This window comes from Ochotona princeps, chromosome 25 (assembly GCF_030435755.1).
Source record: "Ochotona princeps isolate mOchPri1 chromosome 25, mOchPri1.hap1, whole genome shotgun sequence".
Taxonomy (NCBI): Eukaryota; Metazoa; Chordata; class Mammalia; order Lagomorpha; family Ochotonidae; genus Ochotona; species Ochotona princeps.
This window is the reverse complement of record NC_080856.1, coordinates 19,974,702-20,002,255: the sequence shown is the minus strand read 5'-3', so window position 1 is coordinate 20,002,255 and position 27,554 is coordinate 19,974,702. Positions and strand designations below refer to the sequence as shown.

At 39.1% G+C, this 27,554-nt stretch overlaps 1 protein-coding gene across 4 annotated transcripts in view; it reads right to left on the bottom strand.

Moving 5' to 3' along the window:
- Nucleotides 1-1,395: 1,395 nt before the first annotated feature.
- Nucleotides 1,396-27,554, bottom strand: part of BRAF (B-Raf proto-oncogene, serine/threonine kinase) — a 130,812-nt gene continuing 104,653 nt past the window's right edge. For 2 of the 4 annotated variants that reach the window (XM_058681375.1, XM_058681373.1), the window contains 8 exons: nt 26,083-26,129; nt 25,256-25,374; nt 21,820-21,951; nt 17,491-17,625; nt 11,884-12,037; nt 6,454-6,907; nt 5,375-5,460; nt 1,396-2,534 (listed from right to left, as the gene is read on the bottom strand). In XM_058681375.1, coding sequence (XP_058537358.1) covers nt 6,885-6,907; nt 11,884-12,037; nt 17,491-17,625; nt 21,820-21,951; nt 25,256-25,374; nt 26,083-26,129 — 610 coding nt within the window. In that variant the 3' untranslated portion in view covers nt 1,396-2,534; nt 5,375-5,460; nt 6,454-6,884. Of the gene's footprint in view, nt 2,535-5,374; nt 5,461-6,248; nt 6,908-11,883; nt 12,038-17,490; nt 17,626-21,819; nt 21,952-25,255; nt 25,375-26,082; nt 26,130-27,554 lie in introns of those variants that run through there. The other 2 variants (XM_058681374.1, XM_004594353.3) reach the window with 2 other exon arrangements.

The following is a 27,554-nucleotide window of genomic DNA, read 5'->3' as shown; positions in this document are numbered from 1 at the left end:
ATTTTTTTAAAAAGGAAAAGAGTCAAGCAAACATTGAGGATTAAGGGACAAGAGGGAGACATCATCCATTTGACTGAAAATAAATGTCTTTTTTTATGAATTGAAAAATAAGCTTTAAAAATAGTTACTCCGTTGTAATTTTTGCAAAGCAGGTATAAGAGAGGTCTGTGGACAATTAAAAAGTCCCCATCCTTTCACTGGGCACACTTCAAGACTCCATGAGAAGCCTTCCATGTGTGGGTGTAACTGAACTAAACCTGAACCTTTGGCAGTAATGGAGGAGAGGAATGTGTGAGTGACCCAGGTCTGGAGTGGTGAGATGCGCAGTGAGCTCACTGCAATTCACACACGGAGCAGTTCCCTTTTCCTTACAGAAGATGTCTCCAACCAAGGACTATGTGGAAAGGGAGGTGGTTTCTTAGTCTAAGCCAAACCAAAGAGCAGTCACCACTGCTGAGTGGTAAAAGTCCCTCCCCTGATCAGCTGTGCAGCCCCAGCCCAGGAGAAGCAGGCGCCGCAGAGCAAAGGCTCAGGCGTACAATCCACCTGCCAGGTCCCACAAGTGTCTCCTCAGTGAGGCACCATCATGAAGGCCCAGGCCAGGCTGCAACCCTGTAGCTTGGCCAAAGGGCCCAAGGGACGTGTTTTCAGGAGCTGGGAAAGGGCACAGAGCATGTGCACACACAGACACACCCTTGCATGTAAACTAGTCATGTGAAGATAAATAAGACAAAAAGGTTAGCCACTGAAACGTTGGTAATTAACATGAATAAAAAGGCATTGTATGTTGACACAGCTGGTTTGAATCAGCTATGGAATAGACACAAACATTATCAGGAAGGAATGATTCTTTAAAAAAACCGTTCACAGCTTAGAATAAAAAGCACTTATTGCACGCTTACATTTTTAGATAACTACAGTTTATTTCCCACCCTCACAATTTTTCCCTATCCCCAGACCTACTCCCACCCCTATTTTGGTCCATTTTTCTCTACATTTGTGCCTAGTCTCTGAGCTTTGTTGCTGATGCTAGTCTGCAATCTCCCGTGTAACTCAGATTCCATCAAAAACATATGGGTTTAAAAAGGCTTAACACACAAATGCAACAATAATTTTCAAAGCAAAACTGACACTAAGCAATTTCCCCCTAACACCCACTTGTTCTCCTGTAAACAGCCTCTTTGGCCACGCCTCCTTGTGCCTGTCCCACTCCCCTACACACACACGTGCTGCAGGGGAGAGGCGGCCCAGCTAGGGGCTGGATATGGGATCAGCCGGCCAGAAGCAGGTGGTGTGTACACAAAAACGTATTCTTTTTTTTTTTTTTTACATTAACACTAATAAACACTTCAGTTCTCTGTTTTCAGAGTACTTCAATCTACAGAATTCTTTAAAAAAAAAATGCACCACAAAAGATACAGACTGCGTCCTCATGCAGAACTAGTTATATCACTGTACTTAGAACACCTCAATAGAAGTAAACATTCTAATGAAGCTGACTGAATAACTACAGTTGAAGCTGTGAATGTTCACCCACTTCACTGAGGTGAGAACTGACTGCGTTTCTTTGAAGCGCTGCGTAACAGTGCTTTATCCTCTCCTCCCCTGAACAGACTCCAAAGGAACAATTAATTGCCCTTCCCACAATGAACAAAATGAAGATAAACAAGACATAATGAAAATGAGGATTAAATTTTCATCTAATTGTCTAAAAAGAAGGAAAACAAGCTATGTGAAAGCAACAAAGGAAAGCTGTCGGATGTTGAACGACCTTATGAGTACTTCCAATGCTACCAGAGCTGGGAGCATGGACCATGAAACATTGGCCACTTCACTCTCCCCAGGCACAGAGGCGCTGCCCTCATCTGGGGCTCAACTGCCCATGGGTATCAGCAATGTCTCAATTGCTCAGGGAAACACCCAAAGGATGCTGCGGACAGTGGGCTAACATCTCTGAGGTCATGAGGAATTAAACAAGACATGAGAACCACACCATGGAACAAGTCCAGTTCTGTACCTACAGGCCAGGTCATTCATAATTCTGACCCCACCTCTTCGATCTCACTGTACACCGAGCAGGCTGAGTAGCACAGTCCAACTTTACTTGCAAACAAGTTCTGGGAGGCAAGTTTGTTTCAAACTTGGAAAAATCAGTGTCTAGGTTGGCAGCAGCACTGTTAGTAAATCAGATCCCATGCTGTCCTGTGATTTCACTTCTTTCTAGTTTCATACATGACTGCTGCACAGCGTACAGTGCTTCAACCCTAAACTAGAGCTGTTTCTTAAAATGTCTTTCAGACGTATCTGTTGTATAAAAGGTCCACGCTTTAAAGAACCTATGGGAGTACAAAAGTTTCTCTAGAAAGTCACTGAACTATAGTTTCAACTTAGTTGCTCTATGTGATAAATATTTCTATTATGTGCTTTTAAAAAAATAATTTTATTCACTGAAAATTTACCTGTGTGTCCTCATTTGTTAATGTGGTTTTGGCTATAAACTCTTCAGTGCATTTATCTTTGCAGTCTAAGCACGCCTAAAAAACATGAATACAGCTGCGTTAAACCAGAGTGGCTGCTCTCTTCAATGTATCACTGATTTCAGCTAAGATTTTTAGCTTTGTTATTGCATCATGAAGGCACAGTAAGATCATTTGGCAAATTGTCAAGGTATTCCTCCAGAGCCTCTTCCACCACGTCCTGTGAGACCGCTGTACTATCTGCTGCTCAGAATCCCGGGGAGCTTTTGCTGCCTGTTGCTCTGGTTTCCCTAGCCTGACAGCTGGCCTCTGCAGTCCCTGTGTGTCAGGGCTGACTCCAGCCTTAACTTGGACAACACAGGATAGCCCTGTCACCCTCCTTGCTGGGCAGTCTCCAGGAACATCTGTGCATGTGACGACACTGTGGCTAACTCATGAAGCTGTACTGTCAGGCCAAGCCTACTGAAAATGAAAACTATACCACTGTTAGTGAAGTGATACCCTATCTAATCATGTGATTGATTTAAGGTTGAAATTCTGAAATGTACCCCTAAATAGATTCTGGTACCACTTTCAACATTCAGGTTCTCTGAGCTACACAGTCTTGTTTTTTTTTTTTTTTTTTTTTTTTTTTTTTACAGTATTACTGCTTAAATGTATAATGCCCTTTAGGACAAAATGAGAGTGCTCAAAAATGTAAATACAAATCAAAGTTAAAAAAATTCAATTCTTTGTATGTCCTAGAGCTCCTGACTCCTCATATTTTAAAATAAATAACTATCATCACCTCATTCTGAGGAGGTAGTTTTTAAAAAGGTCACCTGAACTCTGCAATGTTCAAACTAAAGCTAGATGATGAGGTCTGTGAGAGGCTGGCAAGGTGGTTGTGCTGTGGGGACGGTGTGAACGGAGGGCTGTGTAGCAGCTCCAACAGTGCCTGACAAATGCAAAATCACATCGTGTAACACAAGGACTGCGACTGTGCCCAGTGAGAATCTAGGACATATTTATAGAGTTCAGGTTCACAGCTCTGAACTCCAGAATTATTTGCTTATATAAATGTTCCTTCTTCTCCAACACGATCTGGACTACACAGAACTTGGATGGGCTTTAGCGAGCATGCCTCCCGTGAGTCCTACCATATCTCAGTCAGGGAGGGGACAGAATCTTCTTTTAAGGTGCACCGAAGTACAAATGATCACATTGGATTTTTTTTTAATTCACAAGTTCCTTTAATAAACTACTTTTGAGGGTCAATATGATTTCAGCGGTGAACATTGTAGGTTCTAGGCTCTAATGCTGAAAAGAGTCCATCGGGAAAACTACACATTTAAAAACATTCCTTTAGAGTTCCTCTCAAATTCTTCAGAAGGTTTCTCTCTATCAAAAATAAGATACAGCACAGAAGGCACTACAGTCACTTTTACAAACAAGACTGACAATGACAGCCCTACAAGATGGTTGGTGAAGCAGCCAGATACTGTACACAAGTGATTCATAAAGTGCTTTGCACAAACAAGGATTTCTTCCTCGTATTTTCTTAGGAGCTCAACAAGTCTATCTGTAGTTTAAGCATCAAAAAATAAAGCAAATAAAAACACACAGGAAAATCCTTTTCGTGTCACTTAAAAACTAGAGAAAAAACTATTTGGTGGAAAAAAAAGGCTAAAAACTTTTTTCTTTTTTTTTTTTTTAAGTTCTCTATGATAATCTCTCAACATCCTGAGCCTGGCACAGCTTCACCTGATATCAGGTCTGCTCCCCTTATTCAAATGAGATAGCACCCCACTCTAAAATGAAAGAAAAGCATTTAACCCTGACTTTGTCTAGAAAATTCAATGCTAAGTTTCCTTCATGTAACTGAGTTCTAAGTTTTAAACCAATCTTGGTAAAGGAAACACAGCTATGTAGAAGCTTAAAAGCATCTACAGAGACATTTAAAAAAGAAAACATAATGTTTTTCAGAGGCAGCATTATATGCACAGAAGTTACTTCTCAAATTATGAATCACAACTCTGCAATTTTCTTAAAAAAAGATTTACTTATTTGAAAGGCAGAGTGAAAGAGACAGAGAGAGAGAGAGAGAGAGAGAGAGAAGAAAGAAAGAAATTTTCTATCCACTGATTCACTTCCCATATGGCTGTCACAGCTGGGGATGGGATGGGCGAGGCCAAAGTCAGGAGCCATGACTTTCATCTGGGGCTCCCACATGGGTACAGGGGCTCAAGGATTTGGGTCATCCTCTGCTGGGAGCTGGACAGGAAGTGGAACAGTTAGGACTTGAATGGGCATCCAAATGGGATGGCTGATGCTGCACACACAAAGCCAACCCTGACATTTTTGAGTTTCTAAAGACACTGCACTACTCATGTAAGACTTAAAAACAGAATACTGCTTTTGCAACAAATTAAGCACAGTTCCCAAACTTCTGTAACAACCTTTCCCAAGTCCATGACACATTTTCATTAGACCTTTTCACTCGATACAGGTATTTTAGCAAATATCCTTAATGGTAGTGAGTGTAGGCTGAAATACAGATAGTGGGACCAGGAGTTCCAGTTTGAAATCTTTAAGCAGTTTCTAATTCCCTGATACAAGCTGTATCAATTTTCTCTCAGGTTCTTGGCTATAACTTCAGTTGGGCCAGCTACATTTGCTTTGATTTACATTCTTTAGTCCTGATAAGTGATCCTATACTCCTGACAGAGAAAAGTATTTGCCATTAACGTAGCCACAATCAGTTTCTTTGCAAACTCTGATTTACACTACCCTTTAATAAAGGTCAAGGGAAGTTACAAATAGGATATTTTTTTCATTTGTGAAAAAATAAGAAAAATTTCAATTCTTAACACCACAGTAACTCTTTCTATAAAAACAACTGATAAGGCTTTACATACCATTCATTAGTCCCATTATTCCTAAAATTTCTGTTCTTTGCCTGAGGAATTCACATGATAAATTACTCAACCTTTTGAAGACCAGGCTTGGGAAAAAAGAAAGGAGGAGAATGAATGCAGACACCACCATTTATTTTAGGTTGTATATTCTAGAAAAAAAGCTTAAAGATTAGAAAGATGTAGGATGTAGTGTAGAAATCAGTCAGAAGAAACAGTGAGATTATTAGCAAAGGTATTTAGTGTGGATCCAGCAAGTATCATTAATTTAAAAATTATAAATACTTGTCATTCTAAGACCATATTTAGATACAGAAAGAATAATGATCTTTCTTTAAATGTTATTTATATAACAAAAATACAGGGACATACAATCTTGGTGGGATGTGTTCTTTTTCTTCCAATTTAATTAAATTTGAGATTCATTTTCTTTTTAATATAATAAAAATAGAACAAACTCAGAAATTAAAACCTGTATCTTACACTTAAATTACACAAATTTCTCATAGGCTTTGTAGGTTTTTAAATTAATTATTGCCCATGGCATTTTATGCTCTGGACAAAGTAGCCACATAAGTATTTGGTGACTGGAAGAGCTTAGGAGGAAGATAGAAATTATTTTTTCCTGAGAATTTGCTACATTGTGGAGGAAAAACATCCCAACCCCATGTTAATTGCTGGACCCACTGACCAAAGGTGGCAATGTGTGCCAGCATTCTCCAGCCTGCGTGGTTAGGCAGACACGTTCATGAGCAAGGAACAGGAGGCCACAGACCCCGGAGGTCAGGATCAAGATGCAGCATGCCTTTCCCTACACCAAAAACACTCCTGTCACCTCTCACCCTCCATTCTATTTATTTATTTATTTACTTATTTATTTACTTATTTATATTAAAAACACTTTTCCCCTCTCCCTCCATTTTCTTTAAAGAGTTTCATCTCGATGAAATCGGTCAAGGACTGAACATGCCCCACACAGAGAAGGCATGCTGCATTTTTGTTCCATCCCTCAGAAAGGAACCAGTGACAGCTAGGGGAAAGAGCTCCACAATAAAATCCCAGAACAGGGAAGAGAACGGTACGTGGTGATTGAAACTGCCCCGTCAAACGTTCAGCCATATATCCACCTGGTGGGTTAGAAGGGCAGAGTTGACTGGCAAATCTTTCCATAGCAAATCTCCCAAGCTGTAGCAGCAGCTTCTTTCCATCATGCCTGACCGTCAAAAGGTCAGAATTCAGGCTCTCTCCTCTTTCTTCCTGGGAGTGGGCATACTTGTGTGCACGTGGTATTTGTGTTGAAGAAGAAACACTGGCAGCAGAGATTTCTGGATCCTAAAACAGTCTTCCCTCTTCTCTTGAATAGGAAACTCCATTCTGTTCCATACCAGCTTATGCATTGAAAATTTTATATCTTTAAAAAAGGATTTGAGGAACAGAACTGTGTTTTGGTGTTAACAAATTTTACGAACACAAGACTTAAGAAATAAGAGTAGATGCTGCCATGATGGTGTGGCTACTTGAAGGCTGCAAATTCTCCTGTAGAGGGAGGACAAAAGCTAATTTTAAAAAGTTATCTCATCTTGGAGACATAGAAAGCCTTACTTGGACCTCTCTGAAAGGTGACTGGTTACATACCACAAACCTACCAACATCACCACTAATTTTGGAACTTCATGACAATATTTACTTATCTACCATTTTATTTACAATTTCTACTCGGAACTGAAGGTCAGTTTCTATAGTTCATTTCTGGGAGTTGGTCAAGAACTGACAAGCATCGGAATTTAGTCTGCTGTAATGACTCTTAATCAGTAGCTTCTGCAATGATCCAAGCCATCACTTATATGAATCTACTATTTAGCTGAGGAATAACCTCTCCAGTTTGTGACTGCTACTCGATTCTACCAGGTTGCTTGAGAATGTTGGCATGTCCCAGTAAATTACAGTTGGCTAATGGCTGTCTGAATCCTCAGATTTGCAGGCTAACAATATTAGAACTGTGTGAGCGCCTAACATATGTCAGGTCCCGCACTGTGCAATTCACACACATGAGAATCTGATTCTCCCAATAACTCTGATGTGGCAGATATTTGTATTAATTTTTATAGATGAATAAGTTGAGGTTTCAAATTGCCAAGTAACTTGCTTAACATCATACAGTTGGAAAATTATGGAGTTGGAAGGCAAATGTAAGTAGGTTCTTAACTGACAAGTCTTTATATAATTTTTAAACAATTAATATTTATCATTCTAAACACAACTATAAATAGGACTAAATTTAGACTATCTCTTTCCATGCAAGGATTTTTTTTAAACAAGTAAGTAACCAAGATATTGTGGAGTTGAAATATCAAGACGAATGGAAGAATTATTACTTGATATTCAAAGTTAAAGACTGGGGAGTTGGGCATTGGTTATTTTTTTAAAGAAGGTTATTGGGACCCTGGTGAGTACAAACAGCTAGAGTGTAACAACAGGAGGCTTTAAGACTGCCATTTTCAGTGATTTAACATAATTTTTTCAAGTGGTCTGCAATATTCTTACGAATAATCACCATACTGGCAGGATCCAAGTCCCACCAAAGTAAGTATGAAAATAAGTATGAAATATTGATTAAAAACAGCTAGAGTGCATCTATTAAATGACTGGCTCTATTAATACAAAATAAAAACTAAGCCAAGTGTTATACAGCATATTAAAAATGCTCAGATTTCGGACAGTGCTTCCTGGCCATGACAACAACTATATATTCCATTTCATTGAACAGTATTCCACTCTACAAATTAAAAATATTAGACCTAAAAGCAAAAACAAAAGAAAAATTCTTAACAAATTCCAATTTAGAAAAGGCAAACATTAAAAATGATCATACCTAAGGCCTCTAATGGAATCAAGTCTTCATAAAATCAGACTTGGGGTCCAAGAAAGAACAATCAAAGACTAAACTGAACAAAGGAAAACTCTCTAACTGGCACCCAAATCAGAAGGAACTTACAGGAAAGGATACAGATAACAGAGACAGACAGGATTTTTGGGGAAAACAAAAACAAAATCAACCCACCTTTCTTATTTTTTAGCCTATCTGGACATCACTAGTGTTCTGCCTACAATCCATTATCTGACAGGGCAACTCTGCTTGTGGGAAGTTATTTGATATGAAAAACCTACATTATGCCACTTTTTGAAAATCTCATTGAAAAATCTGTTAGAGGGGGCCCGGCGGCGTGGCCCAGTGGCTAAAGTCCTCACCTTGAACACGAAGGGGTCCCATATGGGCGCCGGTTCTAATCCCGGCAGCTCTACTTCCCATCCAGCTCCCTGCTTGTGGCCTGGGAAAGCAGTCGAGGACGGCCTGATGCTTTGGGACCCTGCACCCGTGTGGGAGACCCGGAAGAGGTTCCTGGTTCCCGGCTTCGGATCGGCACAGCACCAGCCGTTGTGGCCACTTGGGGAGTGAATCATCGGATGGAGGATCTTCCTCTCTGTCTCTCCTCCTCTCTGTATATCTGACTTAGTAATAAAAATAAATAAATCTTAAAAAAAAAGAAAAAGAAAGAAAAATCTGTTAGAGAGCAAAATGGAATATTCCCTTGCCCATCTTCTCAGGCTAGGGATAACATAAGTTCTATTTTTCATCTGATTTTATTTAGGAATAGGGTAGAGAACACTTAGGAAGACTGAAAAAAGGTCTTGTGATTTCTAGACTCCTCAAATACTGTAGCGCATTTGAAAGTTAGATAATTAACTAATTTACAAACCTTACCAACTGCTCTCTAATTCAGCATAGTGTATTTTAAAATGGCCATTTTAATATAAAACTTAACAGGATTAAAAATTATTTTAATTGAAAGTCAGAGTTAGAGAGAGGCAGACACAAAGAAAGATTTTTTATTCCCAATTGGCTAAAATGGCCAGTGCTGAGCTGGTCTAAAGCTGGGAGCCAGGAGTTTCCCCTGGGTCTCCCATGTGGGTAACAAGGGCCCAAGCATCTGGGTCATCCTCTACTGCTTTCCCATGTGCATCAGGAAGGAGTTGGGTCAAAAGTGGAGCAGCTGGGATTTGACCCAGTGGCTACATTGGCTGCCAACAGTGCAGGTGGAGGATTAGCTTGTTGTACCACTGTGCTGGCCCCACTTTATACAAATTTTTCAAGATAAAATATGCTATGAAAAGTCTAAGAGATAATTTCATATACAAATAAAGAGTTACAGAAATGCTTACCAATTCAGCAACTCTTGTCAAATAAAAGTATGAGTGATAAAATGTTCTAGTCAGGAAGTTCCTATTTTAGATTTTTTTTTTCCACAGACCGGTCATTTCCTTCAGTTGCCAGGGACTCAGCGGAGGGAAGGTCAGTTAGCCTAGGGTGTGCCACAGCTAATATTCCTGACAGGATAATCTTCACTGCTGGTGTAGTACTTAAATGATCACAGTATGATATGCAAACACTTGAAAATAAATGAACCTGAAGCCTGAGAGTATATTCTGTGACCTCTAAACTAAAACAAATCTCAGTTTTTATCACTGAGTAGCAACATTTTAAAAACATAAAACATTTTACAGAAAGGCTGCTTCCTAAAGAAAATGAACTTTGATAATGAAGAAGCAGGGCTCAAGTTTGTGGAACAGAGCAGTGAGTCACAAAACAATGAATGGATGTTTCAATGACCTCCTCAAGAGATTAACTCTATGTATGGTTAGGAAAACTGGTTTTCTTCACCTGGAGAATATATTTAACACTCAGTATAAAAAGAGCCCAAAATAGTAACATACAATAACCACCACTGAGAGGAGAAGTGATTCGATTCTAACGCGTCCTGTTTCTCCAGATTCATGTTTATCTAAACAGCTCACCTGCGGTGTGTTTTCTGTTCTCCCACTAACATTTCCAGTAGGTCCAATTTGGAAGGGAGAGGAGAATTACCACATGACCCCTTTAGGCATGTGTGCATGTCCAGGGGAAGGCACAGGGAGTTTCTGAGCAGCTTCACAAGCTCAGCAACGCTCCCTGGCAGGGAACTGAGCAGGGTGGTGCCAGGGGAAAACAGAACCAACAAGGAAAGGAAGATCCAAGTGGGGTGCATGTCCTGGCAAAGTATGGAAGAGGTCCATCTAGAAGAATCTGCCCCTGCACCTCAAATGCTCACACCCCTTGAATACTGCATAGACCACGTCGTCCATTCTGTTAGCTACACGCTTGCTTAGTGGTGAATAAATAAACTGGTGTGATACTTCAAAACTAAATTATCACCACAGTTTGCCCAAATGTATTCTTAACTACATATATGCAGATGTTGTCTGTCTCTTGGAATACCCATGAATGGTTAGCTATACTCAAGAATCCTTAGCCATCCCAAACGAGCAGATCAGCTGTGGCTAGGAGGGTGGTTCTGGAGCTGAAGCCAACTAGGAAGCAGACAGTGATACTGCTTTCCTGACTCCTCTGGAATCACTTAAGAATAGGCTGACATATGCAGTCATTTTTTTTTTACACAGCAAAGTGTAGGCCTTAGAAAGTACTAACAAATACTATATGCCATGGAATGAAAAGGAAAAAAAGCCAGCATTCACATTCATAAATAGAATCTTGCTAGGAAAAGATTATAAAGAGGACAGAAGTTTCATCAGACACAATGATCCGGTGATTGTTTAAATACGCAAGCAATAATTTATGGTCACCTAGGAGAAAAACAAAACTACAACTCTTTCAGAATTCTGTGAAGACTTTGGGGTGGGGATGTTTGAGAGCAGTGCATTTGCAAACAAGTCCAAGTTATATAACTGTAAGACATCCTTAATACAAAAAGAAGTATTATCTAAAAGGAGCTCTAATTTATAACATATTTTCCCACTAAAAATCCAAAGGTAAATCATTTTACTCACACCACTCCTCAGTAATATCTTTGGACATTTTCACCCACAATTTATAAAAACAAATTTAGTTTATTGCTTCATAGAAATAAAGGACATCAAAATTCTAACTTTCTGAATTGTAGTAAAAAGAAATGGCTATAGGCATAATTTTACAAATAAAAAAGGATTACTCAAAGTCAACAGTGCCTTTTTAAATTAGATTTGCTCAGTTTCTCTTATCTTGACACAGGCTACCCTAGTCTCAGCTCCCACCTGCACACATGTCAGCTTCCTGACGCAGCCAATGATGAATGGCAGCTGATAACAAAGGCTGCACAACCCAGGTACAACTTAATACTGGAAAAAACCAAGCAAATGACACAAGCGTGGAACAAGAAAGAAAATCTCTGGAAGAGACACTGCCAATTTTTAGCAATCTCTGTGTACTTTGTTGGAAATCCAATGTTAGGAATGAATTTTAGATTGGGGAAAAATACGTCCAGCCTTTAAGCACACAAATGTTCTTTGGTTCACCTTTAAAAAAAAAGAACATCCTACTCCATTTAATATAAGTTAACGTATGTTCACGTATTTCCTTTTGTTGCTACCTTCCTGCAATCTCTCCCACTCTAATTTGTTTCAGTGGACAGGAAACGCACCATAGCCCCCTGCCTGGATGGGTGTTTTTGGAGAAGCACAAGCGTACAGACTAAAATCCTCCGTCTGGAAACCAGCCCGATTCAAGGAGGGTTCTGACGCACTGCGGTGAATTTTTGGCAATGAGCGGGCCAGCAGCTCGATAGAGGCGAGAATCTAAAGAAAGAAGGGAACAAGCAGAATGAAAATCTGGTGGCATTTATCTTTAAGAACCACATCCTATTTTATAAGGAAGTACCTGAAATCTTAAACTGTTGTATTATAAAAATGCCTGCAAAAATATTTAAAAATTCTTATTATGTTTTTTCCTTAAAAATAAAACAAAGGTACTAAGTGACTACAATTTCTGTTGCTGTAAACTGTATGGAAGATGTAATTCATAATTAATCTGTATTTTAGACTATCTGCCAGTCTTGGAGCTGTAACACCAAAAATTCAAAACTTACACTTAATTTGTCACAAACTGCGAGTCCCATTTGGAAAGAAGCTGGGTTGTAATTTTTATGACTGTCTTTAAACTCACCTTTTAAAGACATTTGGTGATGGTAAGTGTCTTACAGGTAGATAACTAAAAGCAGGATCCTCAGTGACACAGACAACTAGTGGCACATCAATGACAGGAAACAATTCACGGGGGAAGACAAAAAATTCCACAGACTGTACTGTACAAAGCACAGAAATTCACTAAGGAGCCCTGAAATGACCACCACCCACCTTCTCCATGCCTCGACCCTCCCTACCTAACTGGAGGTCCTTACGGGCATGCACCCCTCTGAACTATGTAAATAGTATTACAGCTAAAACAAAACGTTAAAGAAAGAAATAGTAACAATTAAAAAAAGAAATGCACATTTTAGGGTACAAAAAAACAGGCTGCAGCATGCAGTGACAGGATGTATGCTGACAATCAGGGACATGTGCTTCACGGGCTTCGCACAACGCCTGGCGTATGGAAGTACTCAACACAACTTCAGCAGCTTTTATTACCCATTATCAGCAGCCTGAACTGCCAAAATCTGTAAAACTATAATCTTTTAAAATAATGTGCTGCTCATTTATTTATTTTTAAATTTATTTTTATTATATTGGAAAGGAAGATTTACAGAGAGGAAAGACAGAGAGGAAGATCTTCCCTCCACTGGTTCACTCCCCAAGTGGCCGCATTGGCCAAAACTGAAGTCAGGAGCCAGGAACCAGGAGCTACTTCTTGGTCTCTCACGTGGGTGCAGGGTTCCAAGGCTTTGGCCCATCCTTTTCTGCTTTCCCAGGCCATAAGCAGGGAGCTGGATGGGAAGCGGAGCAGCCAGGACATGAGCTGGCACCCATATGGGATCCTGGCACATGCAAGGCAAGGACTTTAGTCACTAGGCTAGAGTGCCACAGCCCCAAACTGTAATCTTTATAATGGTTAATGTAAGGTGGCAAGAAATGGTATTATAAAAATTCTAAAATTCCAAGCATAACAGCCAATTAAATTTCAAATACAGAAATAAGTACAGAAAGTATAAGGCTTACAAATCCTATCCTCCAAGGGTAACCACTGTTAAAATCTACACTTTACTAGTGTTTTCATTTTCCTCACTAACACCCATGTCATCTATATAGCTATTTCAATCTTTTCCTCTGATTTTCCCATTATATTTAGCATTCAAGTATGATACAATACATTAAATATACTTTATAAAATATACATCCATAAATAGATTAATACATTAATAATATATGTTTACAGAAGCAGGCTTTGCAGCAAGATTTTTTTTTGGCTGGAGCTGGGTAAACCCAATGACAAAAGTCCAGAACTTCTTCTGGGTCTCCCACATTGGTGAAGGAGCTTAAGTATTTGGCTAAGCTCTGCCGCTCTCCCTGGCTCATCGACAGGGCTGGATCAGAAGTGGAACAGCAAGCACTGAAACCAGCGCCCATACAGAATTCAACATAATAGCATGTGGTGACTTTCCCTACTACGCCCCAGGGGCAGCCCTTCATATCCATATTTCTTTTGTGTATCCCCTTGATAATATATTTTGCTCTCTTTTCTACTATATTTTACTTATTGGTTTGTAGGAGTCCTTTGTATAAATGCTATTTTTAATATATTTTACAATTATGTTTTAAAATTTTACTTTATAACATAGAAGTTTAACACAATTTCCTATTTTATAGTTGTTCTTTTACATACAGATCTCCAGCCGTTTATGATTTCTGTGCACAGCCTCTCCTGGGGCCACTGGGCCACAACAGACGCTTGTGTGTGCCTCAGCAGTTGGCAAGCAGAGGGTCCTAATCTGGGTTAGTTACACCTCTCTTCCCTTGCGCTCCTTGTGCAGTTTCCTGTTTAGCAATCTTGACCTGTGCTAGCACCCAGGGCTGTGAGAAGGAAGTAGGCTCTCACAAGCAAGTTATTTCCCTCTCCCCAGGGTCTCCTGTGGCGGGACTACCTTCAGCAAGGTTTAGAGATACAGCATGGTGCTTCTGGGAAAGCTGGACTTCTCCCATCCTTATCCTTCACCTTGGGTACAGGGTGAAGCGAGAGAAACATTCCTAGCATCTGACCAAGTGGGGCACACAGGTTGGGCGGGACACAGCTGGGAGCTCTCAGTTCTGGGCTTTCTGTTCTCAGTGGGCCAGGCAAATGGTCTTCTCATCCACTACAGGCCGGCAGTGCTTAGCTGGTCCTGCCTTGGAACAGGGTTAGTAGCTAAATACAGCTAAATACAGTTACAACAGTGACCACATGTTAGGTATTTTACTATTAATAAAGAATAAAGAAGAATTAAGAAAAAAGCTACATGGTTGAAAAAAATTTGTGTGGCATGTAATTATAGTAAGTGAAAAGATAATAAAATCATGAAAATAATCCCAAAAAGCAGCAGCCTCCAATAATGCATATGTGTATTTCATGCTCAGTGAATGAAATATCACATCTGGAAGTATGAGCATTTTTCTTCTTTAATGTAATTGTAAAAAGTAGGCCTGTGGCCAGTGCTGTGGCAGACAGTTAAATCCCATGTAGGTGGCTGGTTTGAATCCTGGTTGCTCCACTTCTGATCCAGCTGCAGTGGGATTTAGCTCCAATGCTTGGGCCTCTGCCACACATGGGAGACTTGGAAGAAACTCCAGGGTCCTGACGTCAGCTGGGCTTAGTTTTGGGGAGTGAACCAGTACATGGAAGATCTTTCTCTTCTGCTCTTTCACTCTGTCTCTACCTCTCTCTCTGCCATTCAAAAAAAAAAGATTCAGCCTTTAAAACAAAAAAGTAAGCTTAAAGATATAACTGCATTACCACTGTGTCTCATCATGAAAAGGAAGAAACCTTAGCACCTGGGGGCTGGATTATGCTGACCCTGGTCAACAATGTGGTTTTTCACTTCAGTAGTCTGAAACCAGAAATCCTCCGAGTTAAAAGCAAAAAACAAATCTCTTCCTTTCTCTCTTTCAAAATAAATAATAAATACTTAAAAATATTTTATTATTTTAAATAATAATCACTGTCCTCCTCTTTCTATCTCTCCTTCTCTCTATAAAATCTGCCCTTCAAAAAAAAAGGGGGGGTGGTGGGAGGGGTGTCACAATGGTTCCTAACAGCCTAATCCTCTGCCTTGTGGTGCCAGTATTCCAAAAGGGCGCTGGTTCATGTGCCGGCTGCTTCACTTCCCATCCAGCTCCCTGTCTGTGCCCTGGGAAAGCAGCGGAGGATGGCCAAAGTCCTTGAGACCCTGCACCCATGTAGGAGACCTGGTGAAAGCACCTAGTTCCTGGCTTCAGATTGGCTCAGTTCCAGCCACTGCAGCCATCTAGGTTGTAAACCAACAGATGGAAGATACTCTGTCTCTCCTTCTCTCTGTAACTATGCCTCCTTGCTGCGTCACCATCCCCTCACCCTGCCCCCAAAAAGATCTTTAGAGACAGAGAATGGATCTTCCATCTTCTGGTTACTGAACAGGTAGCTGCAATGGCCTGTGCTGAGCTGGGTAAAAGGTGGGAGTGAGGAGCTTGCCTCAGTAACCATGACTTCTAAGTAACACTGTACTTTGTAAGATAAAAAGCATTAAGGGTTCACAAAGGAATACTCCCAAGGTTTTGTAGCAGACTTACTATAGAAGTATGAACTCACCTCAAAGTATTGCATTTTTATTATAATGTTTATAGCTAAACTCTAATCTTATGTAGGTATGCAGTTTTAGTTCTTTGTGAGGCTTATTAGAGATTACTAGCTTATGGGTTTTAGCCTTACAACATGAAAATGTAAAAAGCAATGTAGTTATAAAAAATGAGAGAAAGGCAGGCTGCATCCACAGCTATGTTTTCTTCTTGTTTCAGGTGGAAATGTCCCTCACAGACCTGTTTCAGGTAAACTTGAACCTATCTACTTTACCAGTCAGAACTGAAGCAGTGGCCCGCAAGTTATGGCCTGCAAGTCTCCAGGAAATGCACGATGTTATTACTTTTTCCCATCATTATTTTACAAGTGTAAGTGGACTTTTTGGTAACTGGAGTTTTCAGAGGCAACAAGAGATACCACTGCACAGTGAATGCAAAAGCAGAGAATCCAGTTGTCTTGTTTTGAAAACAGTTGCAAAAAATATATATTCTTCTTGTTCATTTTTTTGCTTTTTTAAAAAAAGATTTATTTTTATTACAAAGTCAGATATACAGAGAGGAGGAGAGATAGAGAGGAAGATCTTCTGTCCGATGATTCACTCCCCAAGTGAGCGCAACGGCTGGTGCTGTGCTGATCCAGAGCCAAGAGCCAGGAGCCAGGAACTTTCTCCAGGTCTCCCACACGGGTGCAGGATCCCAAAGCTTTGGGCCATCCTCGACTGCTTTCCCAGGCCACAAGCAGGGAGCTGGATGGGAAGTGGAGCTGCCGGGATTAGAACCGGCACCCATATGGGATCCCGGCGTATTCAAGGCGAGGACTTCAGCCGCTAGACCACGCTGCTGGGCCCCCCATTTCTTTGCTTTGTAAAATACAAATATTTTAAAATGTTATTTAAATGGCAGTTTCATTATTTTAAAAAATTCATAAATATAAAAATGTAGTATCTTGATATGACAGTACAAAAATAAAAGCTCTTTGGAAGGTTCAATAATTCAAAATGTGAGGGTGACGGTTCTGGTGCAACCAGTTAAGCTATCACTTGTGCCAGCTGGAGTCCTAGCTGCTCTACTTCCAATCAAGCTCCCTGTTGATGCTCCTGGAAAAGCAGCAGAACATGGCCCAAGCATTGGACTCCTGCACCCACAGGAGTTCTAGGTTTCTCATTACAGCCTGGCCCACCTTCAACCACTGTGGCCATTCTGGGAAGTAAACCAGCAGATAGAATATCTTTGTATCTATCCATCCCTCTCTGTTTAACTCTGCCTTTCAAATAAAAAATAATCTAAAATATGCCAAAGGGTCCTGACACCAAAAAGTGTTAGAACTGTTGGACAAAATGCAAGGTTCTTCTGATTATTTTGTAGCGGGATCCCAAGTTTCCACCTAACTCTTTTAAAATTGTTTTCTTGTGTTATTTATGTGAAGTCTGCACATATTTACATGAAAAAGTGCTTGTGAATCTGCCTCTGAATATTGGTCTGGTTTTCTAGGTCCCACACCTTCTTACCTGGGGGAAGAGTGGTCTCTCATCTCTTTTCTTTTTGAGGCACTCTGCCATTAATCTCTTCATGGCTTTTGGACAATTACTCCGTACCTTACTGAGATCTGGAGACAGGTATCCACGTCCCACCATAAAAATGATCTGAAGGAAAAAAGAGAGGCAAACCACAGAAGCTTGGATATAAGTTAAAATAAACCCTGAACATTCAACATGTGTAATTGGGATTTGCATGTTATGTATACTACACTTCAATGAAGTTTTAAAAATTGCTGGTATTTGGATTCCCACACCACAGGCTATGGGAAATACTGGGTTACATGCTCAGATCTTCCTAATCCCAGGATTATGGCAAGGGTCTGTTCTCTTTATTTGCAGTCTCCATTTACCCAGCCATTTTCCCACTGACTGGGCAATTATTTTACAACACAGACCTGATAGTGTCTCTTCTTTTTTTTTTTAACAACAAAAACTACTGACAACTTATTGTTGAATATCGAGAGAAGTCCTTTAAATATGTGTAATAGTTTCAGAAAGTTAACCTTTTTAAAAAGACAGTCATTTTGCCATTGTATTTTCAACCCTCTTATTGCGGAAATTCGAATAAAGTATTGGATCATACAAATCTGAGAACCAGAAAGAAAGTGAAATCATTGGGACTAAAGTATTCTTTTCAACAGGGTAAAAAAAAAATCTTGCCTTTGCTGAGTAGAGTTTTAGATTCTTTCATTTTTATTTAAAGATTTATTTATTTTTATTGGAAAGGCAGATTCACAGAGATGGAGAGACAGAAAGATCCTAAAGGCGCACGGCCACAAGCCTTTGGGTCATCCTTGACTATTTTCGCAGGCCACAAGCCGCGAGCTGGATGGGAACTGGAGCAGCTGGGACACAACTGGTGCCTGTACTGGGTCTGGCACATGCAAGGAAGGATTCAGCTCCTGAGCCGTTGTGCCAGGCCCTCAAGAGTCTTTTAATTCCTTAATTCTTAATTGTTGGTTCTTTTGAAGAAAGGCAGAGGGAGATGCTGAGTATCTTGGGACTCAGGGAGAAGGTCTGAGAGGAAAGCTTTTGATTTTACAGGCAACAGGCTTAACAAGGGTGGACTTTATTTCCTGTTTTGTGCTTTAATGACCCTTAGGTGCAGCATAGGTGGTCTTTATGGTACAGGATTAAAAGGATGGTGGTTAGGAATGCAGCTTTTCTCTATACAACCTTCTTCTGAAGCCAGGCAGTGACACCACCATTTTAATCAAAGACAGTAATGTTACAATTATTTATTTCTTTTTAAAAGACTCATTTATTTATTTCATAGTTACAGTTACAGAGAGGGAGGGAGCGATAGAGAGAGATCAATCTTTCAAGAACCTGTTTACTCCCCAGGTAGTTGCCAAAGGCCAGAACAGAGTAGAGCCAGGAGTTTCACTGGGCATCCAGATGGGTGGCAGTGGCTAAAACACCAGAACCATCTTCCTCTGCTTTTTCCCATGCCATTAGCAGAGAGCTGGATGGGAAGTGAAGCAGCTAGGATAGAAACTGCTTCCCCCTTTGGGATGCTGGGTCATAGGTGGTGGCTTTATCCACTGTGCCACAAAGCTGACCCCATCAATCTCAGAATTCCAGGAGCAATGTGGAATACCATTCTTGGACTCCCATTTGGGTGGCAAGGGCCCAAATATTTGAGCCATTGTCTGCTGCCTTTCGGGGTACCCGGCAGCAGGAAGCTGAATCCAAGTGGAGGAGTGAGGCTTCAAACATCCTAATATGGGTGCTGCAATAGCATCGAATGTCTGTCCTCCAATCTCTTATTTTTGTAGTTGGGGAGGGAAAAAAGGTACAGAGAGGCCTAGCACCACACCATACTGCTCTGCCAGAGTCCTACCACCTCAGAATGTTAAGTGTGAGAGTGTAGGGTGACAGCACTCATAGCATCAAGAAGCAGCTGTCCAACTTCACCTAAAAAGAATGTTTCTGCCTTCCTAAACAGAGATCAATTTTGAAAATGGAGATCTTAGCACAACAGAAAACAAAAGTCCAATCAAATAGGATAGGGTAGAAAAATTCTTGGGGTTACTTCATTCACGAAGACTAGAGTTATCCATTCAAAATGGGGAGTTCTGTGAAAAGTACTGCTTAAAGAAAGCAAATCAGTACGTAACATGGTAGTAAACGAGGGTAGAGGGAGAGGCATATTATTGATCTCCTTATTCTTCATCAAATACTGAAGCTGGTACTAGGTTTGCAAGTTCCAGAGCCTCCAGCTATACTATTGGAAAGAAGTAACCAGTAAAGGCCTTCCGCTTCTGCTGGTCACCCACTTCTCCCATGGAACGCTATCCCTTGCCTCATCAAACTCTTTAACTCCCATGGAGCACAAGCACCTAAAATGCAAAGAAGTGGGCGGGTGCAGAACTCCAGGATGCTTGATTCATAATCTGGAGATAATACTTGTTTCTACACTCTAATCATATTAAAGTAAATTTAGTTACAAACAAATGAAATTTGTTGTTTTTTATTAATTATTTTAATTTTTGATGATTTTTGCATAGTTGATTAGGATAGGGTGAAGGGCTACAGGAAGGTGGGTGAGAGGACCATTTCCACATTCTCTTTTTTTCCTTCCTCTATTTGGAGGCAGGAGGAGATAAGGAGAGAAGCCATACCCAGCTTCCCAAACACCTCTGCACCCTGGGATGGAAAACAGCCACCTGACACCACTCCAGGGTCCCCAATGTGGGGCATGCTCTGAGGGTCCTGCTCAAGAGGTTTCAATAGTTCAACAGTTCTGAATTATTGCCAATCTTGTCATTTCAAGTACGATTAAACCACTCCAGAATCCACTGGCTGACATAGTCCACTTTAGAGTCTCTTTGCCTAGATATTCACCGCCATCACTTGGCTGGGGTAGTTAATCAGTTTGTTCTGTACTCCGTCCTCTGTTTTGGTACCAGATATTCTCTGCAGACTCCAATGTACTGCCATATCCTCCATGTGCACCTGGCTGTGCTGTCCACTGCTCCATCTAAGCCACTGAGGAGGTCTAGCTCTGACACATGCATTCCACAGTTAGACCGCAAAACCTGCAATTCTCTCCATGGTTGCGGTTCTGAATGCAGCAATTCAGTTGTGGGTGGGGGGAGGGGAATCTCCAAAGAAACTTAATTTGAGGTAATCCCAGACCTGATTCCTGTGTGCTTGCCAATACAGGGTCCAGTACAGTCCATTGCCCCAATCAGCTTATGCACATGCTGGTGGTTGCAATTGTTGGGTCAGTTCCAGGTGATTCCAATACAAACCACACTGTATTTTCTAATCACAACTTACATGGCTAACTACTATTTTCCATTAACAGTGTATTACTGTAATTTTTCCTTCCACCCCTTCCCACCAGTTGAAAAAATGTTGAGGTATCCAAGATAATTTCAGCAAAGGTAATTTCTTGGCCAGTTTAAAAAGTCCAACTCCACTTAATGTGGCAGAGACAGAAAAGGTGAACAGTGGCAGGAGGCTATTTTGTACAAGACAATCAACAGCAGTTTAGGAAGGAGTTAAAGTTCTCTCTTCAGGGCTGGCATGGTGACACACTGGGTCAAATTGCTACCAATCATGCTAGCATCTCGCATAGATGCTGGTTTTAGTCTTGGCTGCTCCATTTCCAATCCAGCTCCCTGTTAATGAGCCTAGCAAGGCAGCAGGAGATGACTCTAGTGTTTTGGCTCCTGTGCGGGAGACCCAGATGGGGTTCTAGGCTCTTGATTTTGGCTTGTCCAAGCTGCTATCAACTGGGGAGTGAGCCAGTGGATGGCCGATCTTTCTGTTTTATCCTTTCTCAAATAAATAATATACTTAAACAAAGCAAAACATCTATCTACCTTACTAGAATTTTCACTAAAGAAAAATCAAAGCATGATGCGTCATTTCTACTACTTAACTCTTTTTGAAAGCTGAAAAAGAAAAACCTTGAAATATTTAAAAGAATTTGATACAAAGAAGCTGAGTACCTGACTTGATGGTATAATCTGTGACACAATGAAAGATATAAAGTAAAGATGTTAGAGATAATGGAACTCATTCTTTTAATTGTACTATCCTCAAGAAACAGCATGTATTTTCATTTACCTAGTTTCTAGTCAGAAAACCAAAAATTTACTTCATCACACATTTAAGACCAGTATTTCAAGGAAAGGCTTTACATGCTTCCAGCACTACCAGAAGTACACAAACAATAACTTAAGATCTATCTTCAAGTTCACTTATGACTCCACAGTTCTTTTCAATAACTGAGTAAAATCTTTGTTACAAGGAGTAAAACAAGCCCAAGTGACAGCAAATATTTACCTGGTCCCTGTTGTTGATGTTTGAATAAGGTAATTGTCCAGTCATCAATTCATACAGAACAATCCCAAATGCATATACATCTGACTGAAAGCTATACGGGTTTTTGTCTTGCATTCTAATTACTTCTGGTGCCTGTTACAACATAAATAGAAAAATATTCTAGTTTATTCTTCAACAGAACAAAAACAGAAAACTACTATAACATCCAGAGTAATGCTTTTACCATTAAAAAAATTCATCTATACATAGTTAAATATTGTATTAAGGTAAAAGAAAAACAGATCTAAAAAGATGAAAGATAAAATCTTTATAAACTCTTAATGAGGCAGTATCAGCTGAGAGTCCATATGCATTATTAAAATTTCATAATTTTATCAGTCTTTGCACAAAATACTTTCACTATCACTTGAATTCATTTCATGATGTGTCCTATCAGAGTCAGTTATTACTTCTCTGTCATGATTCAGCAAAGAAATACCAGATTTGTGTTGATAAAGTTATAAATTGAGGAAACAGTAAAACTATTGTAACTGTGTCAGAATGTACCTTTTTCCACTAATACAAATAATGGGAAATAATGGTAGAATTTCAAGACTGCTAAATTCCCTTCTAAGCCATGGAATAAACATTCCATGAATGCTTTACCAACAAAATCAATAGACAGCACATTTAGAAGAGGGTACAAAAGATCTTTTGAATGTTGCCTCTTGGGGGGAAAAAGACTATATAGATTTGCTACATTTCACACATCAGTCACTATACTGCATAACTGAGTTTCTTATTTACATAAAATTCAAGACATTGGTTAAAAACTAGTTTCAAATATTTCTTCTTTGCATCTCGGTATTAGCTTCATTTTGAAGGAATTAAAGAAACGTAGGATTACTAATAAAAATTTTGTGAAAGCACCAATTTTATGCTAATAGTAGTACTAACTGCAAAAGTGGCTTTCTGCCTACTGTGGATTCCTGACTACAGGTGTAGTAAGGCCCTGTGTCCCTCAGCCACAGAGGCAGATCACAACCATATGGGGAACCTCCGAGTGGCCCAGTGCCGGACTGCACGCAAGGTGGTGAGCAGCACATCAGAACAGGAGAGCGGGATTAGTGTTTAAAGCTACAGAGCTGATTTGAATGTCCTGTCACTGATGGGAGGTCTGTAGGAGACCTAAAGAGAGCAGAAGGGTACGGGTGGAAAAGGTTGTAAATACATGCTCATTTTACTTTATTGAATCATGCTTTTAAATAATGAGTTCAAAACATACCACATGCCACTGAGGTGATGAACAAGCCAGAGTACCCGGAGGCTGGTTGTGTTAAGACACAGTTTCTAAAGGCTAAGTCAGTTTTTGTGAGAAACAGTACATCAGTTCATCAGTTGAAGACTTTTTTTTTTTTTAAATTTAGTTTTGCTTCACTGTAGTAGAAGAAGGCTTGATGAAAAGTTGTATGTTACCAATTTATAACAAACACACGACTAATGTTAGTTTTGGTGGTTTAATTTGTCAATTTTTTTCAACAAAAGTTTCTTTCTTCTCTGTTACATGAAGTGCACTGTTGGTAATTTAGAGGACCATACAACTTTAGTTCTGACCAAATGCTTCTCTTCTAGTCTGTGGATACTCTGTATTTAGTTCTGAAAGTAGTATCAATCTAGAGGATTTTTTTTTTAACAGTGAAGTGTTTTACTGGTTTTCTTTTGTTTCAGAACTCACATAATGGACTAATGAATGATCCTATCTCTCCATGCATCAATAAAAAAGTAAAAGAAAACAGATAATGTCATGTGTACTAAAGCACTAACTGCATAGCAGCCTTGAAAAAGGTCAAGCCTTAAGACTTGAATGAGCCTAACTTTCTCACACCAATAAAAATAAATCTTAAAAACACGTGAGAAATGTTTCTTTTTAATTTTAGCTTTTGCAATTTGAGCACTTAAAATCTGGCTTCCCTATCTTAGGATATTCTACCATCTCTGCTATAGGTGTGTGCCTTAAAGGTACCTGGGATTCAGATTACAATGATTAACTAGACTCCAATGCTTTTCAACTAAAGACACATATTAAATTTTAAAAAATCTAGCTAACTCCAATTATTGAATGTAAACATAGTATAGGTATTAGAGATGCACTACTCCAGCTCAATATTTCAGAGAGATTCAGAGGTTAAGAAACCTCTACTTAACGGGGTACAAGCATAACTCAAGTCCAACATCCTCTCTTACACCTTGCCACTTTCTGTCCTTTCTTCCATTAATTATCCTAAAAAATCAAAGACACAACTCTGGGTTAAGCTAGATGAACTCAGAATCCTACCCTGGAAGTTCTGTCTTGGGGACTACTACCGAGAATTCAGGAAATTAAAGCAGATGCGGTTTCAAAAGCTCTTGCAACTTTGTTGTTTCCAGTAGAGCATCCCAAAAGTCTTATCATATATCAAGTTACACTCTGTTCAGCTTAAAGCTGCAGTTTTCAAACATACTGGTCTTGGGACTCTTTTTCACTTAAACATCACCACAAAGAGTTTTTGTTCATAGGGATTATTCCTGTGGATATTTATACTAGCACTTAACTAATTCACTTAAATAACAACATAATCATTAAATGTTAATCCAGATCACCAACTGCTAATGAAAAATGTATTTTCAAAAACAAAATGTTTAGTGACAGCAGTGCAGTGATGCTCTTTAAGGTCTGGCAGAATAGCGCAAGGCAGGGTTTCCACATCTGCTTCTGTATTTAACCTATAGTGAATGCATTATTTTTGGTCGAAGGATATGAAGAAAATCTGATGTCCTAGAGGAAAGGTTTCTTGTGGGCCTTCTGAGGGCTGCTGGTGTACAGAATGCTTCCTACGACGGACCCTTCCATCACTTGCTACACAAGTTTTAGTTCTTCTTTTAGAACTTTATTCTTTTCTGCCAAGCATAAACAGGAATAAAGAGAAAGTACAAGCTATGCAAAACAGCCTGAGGCCGAAAATGTTCACATTTTTTGCTTTCATTTCTTTTCTTTTTTGTATTTCCTTTTACAGCTGCCCCATAATTAGCAGATCCTTTTCAGTCTAAAGAAAAAGCTTTCGAATTTAGGCTTATGTAATATTGCAAAAACAATCTACCTATTAAAAGGGTTTAAATGAGACTGGCCTTAAATTATGTAAGTGTTGTTTCAAATGAGGTACAAAAAATTTTCAACACAAATTATTTTAAACAGAAAATTCTGAATAAAACTCAGACACTACAAAACATAATTTTGAAACTGGCTTCATAATATTCTTTTTAAAAATAAACAAGTTAAGGTCTACTTATATAAAAATAACACTGATGTTTATGAATACTGGCAACAATGAAAATATTTTCAAACCAATGATTTTCTAGTAACCCAGAAAGTTTCAGGGGTCACAAATTTAATCAACGGTGACATAGCCTCAATTCTTACCATCCACAGAATGGATCCAGATAACTGCTCAAACTGATGGGACCCACTCCATCGAGATTTCACTGTGGCTAGACCAAAATCACCTATTTTTACTGTGAGGTCTTCATGAAGAAATATATCTGAAGTGCAGTAAGTAAAGGAAAACAACAGATCTCATTTCCTATTAGAGTAAATATCACAAAGATTTTGAGTAAGAGATCTAGATTCTCTAATTCTGTAATATGCTATTCTTTTTAAAAGTACATAATTAAAATCAGTAAGTTAAATAAAGTTCTATTGATCTGATATGATCTGCTTTTACTGCTTTTTGTTGGGGACCTGAAATGTGAGGATGAGGCTTGATACCTTCCTGGGTTTATGAGATCTTAAAATTCCTCATTTGCTTTAGTCATGGAGGCCCAAATATCCTTTGGCATAGATGGAAAAGCTGTAAGGACTCCTCATTGGAATTAAGATGTTAATATAGTAGAATCTTAGCTTGGGCTCTTAGAGAAGAAGAAAAATTAGAGTCTTTAGTTATACTCAAATACCTCTGAGTAAGTTCAGAGGGCTAAAAGAAACGATCAGTTTTATAGTGCTGGTAGGATGAATGTAATCAATCAGTCAAAAAGGCTATTATTTTATAAACACTTTTGATAGATTTTCTTGTAACAGTGAATAACTTAGAAACAAAAAGTAGGCTGTAGTATCCTGCTCTATAATATTCTCATGCAAACTCATTTACTGATTCTCTTTACAGTATATCGAACTTTTACATAATGTGAAGATAAAATGCAGAAGAAAAAGTCAGGATGTTTCAAACTTCGCAGAACTTTCGTGAAGGATACTATTACTCTTGAGGTCTCTGTGGATGATTGACTTGGCGTGTAAGTAACTGAAAAACAAAACATCATTTTAACCTGAGTAGGGCTAAAGGACTCTGACCTCAAAATCTGTAACATATTTAGGGATGTACAGAATTATTTAGATTCTTAATATGTTGGAAACTATACATAAGTTATATGCCCTTTATATAATATGAAAACAGACTGCAAATTAATTTAGGATTACAGAAACATATTACTATTATAGTATAGCCAAATCTTGTTTTCCATTGACTCCATCCGAGTAGTTATCAATACAAACCTTGCACTCCAAACAGGCTTATATATCTATGTTCTTTAAATATGCCTTGATTTTTTAACCCCACCTTTGTGTTCAATGCTTTCTTCTGGTACTGGGTCCCTTCCTACCCACAACTTCAAATTATCATTTTTCTATTTTTTGTCTATCTCATACTTATCCTGTAAGAATAAACACAATTCCCTGTGGCCATAGGAGAGAAAATGTAAACATTTACCTCATTCATCTTCTCTCCAACCCTGACCTTCTCCATCCTAATAGAAGCCCACATGGGTCTACAACCCAACCTCCTCACCTTTGCAATAAACACTTAAAAAAAAAAAAAAGAACACAAATCTGAATTTCTCAGTGATATTTGCTCATAAGTAATTCAATGGAAAGTGACTGTTCATCGTTCACACTGTATAGATATTATCCTATTAGAAGCTTGGGTTTTGTGTTTTTTTTCCCCAATACACCTGTGTTTGTCCTATGAAGAATATAAACCCTAATAGAATGTAAAGGTTTGGTAAAATTCCTTTTGAAGGTGGTTTCATATATTCTTAAAGTCAGTAACAAACTGTAATGGCCACAGCAGGTCTATGTTAAAGTCAATGATAAACTTAAATCATATATATTATATCTAATGATAGCTTTAGTTGTACTCAAGAAAAAAAAGGTCTATGTTTATTTCAGTTTATTCCCAGTGGTCGGGACAAAGCCTGGCATGTGTGCCAGGCATTCAAAACATGTCTGTTAAATCAAGTACAATAACATGCATTTAATGTCCTAGATTACAGTTATTTTTCATCTTTTACTACTGTAGACAACAGATACGTAAAATCTGACAAAGACCATTAGCAGTATTGTTAATTAATATGAGAATTTTTAAGTTACATCAAAATGCAAACATAGAAATTCTTAATATTTTCTCATTTTCATTTAAATTTCCTTTCTGATACACAAGGTTTTGAAACTAATTTTTTAGACAAAATTTTCATTTCAAATTACTATTTACCCAAAGTAAACCCTTCTCTCCCAACTCCTCTCTCTTACCACTCTGGTTACTTCCCTGACAGCATTCACCACAACCTAAAATTATCGAAACCTGAATTTGGGCCCCATGTTCTTCTACCAAAGAATACTTTGTTTTCCACTGAAAGAATGTGATTCCAGGTAAAACTGCATCTGCTTTAAA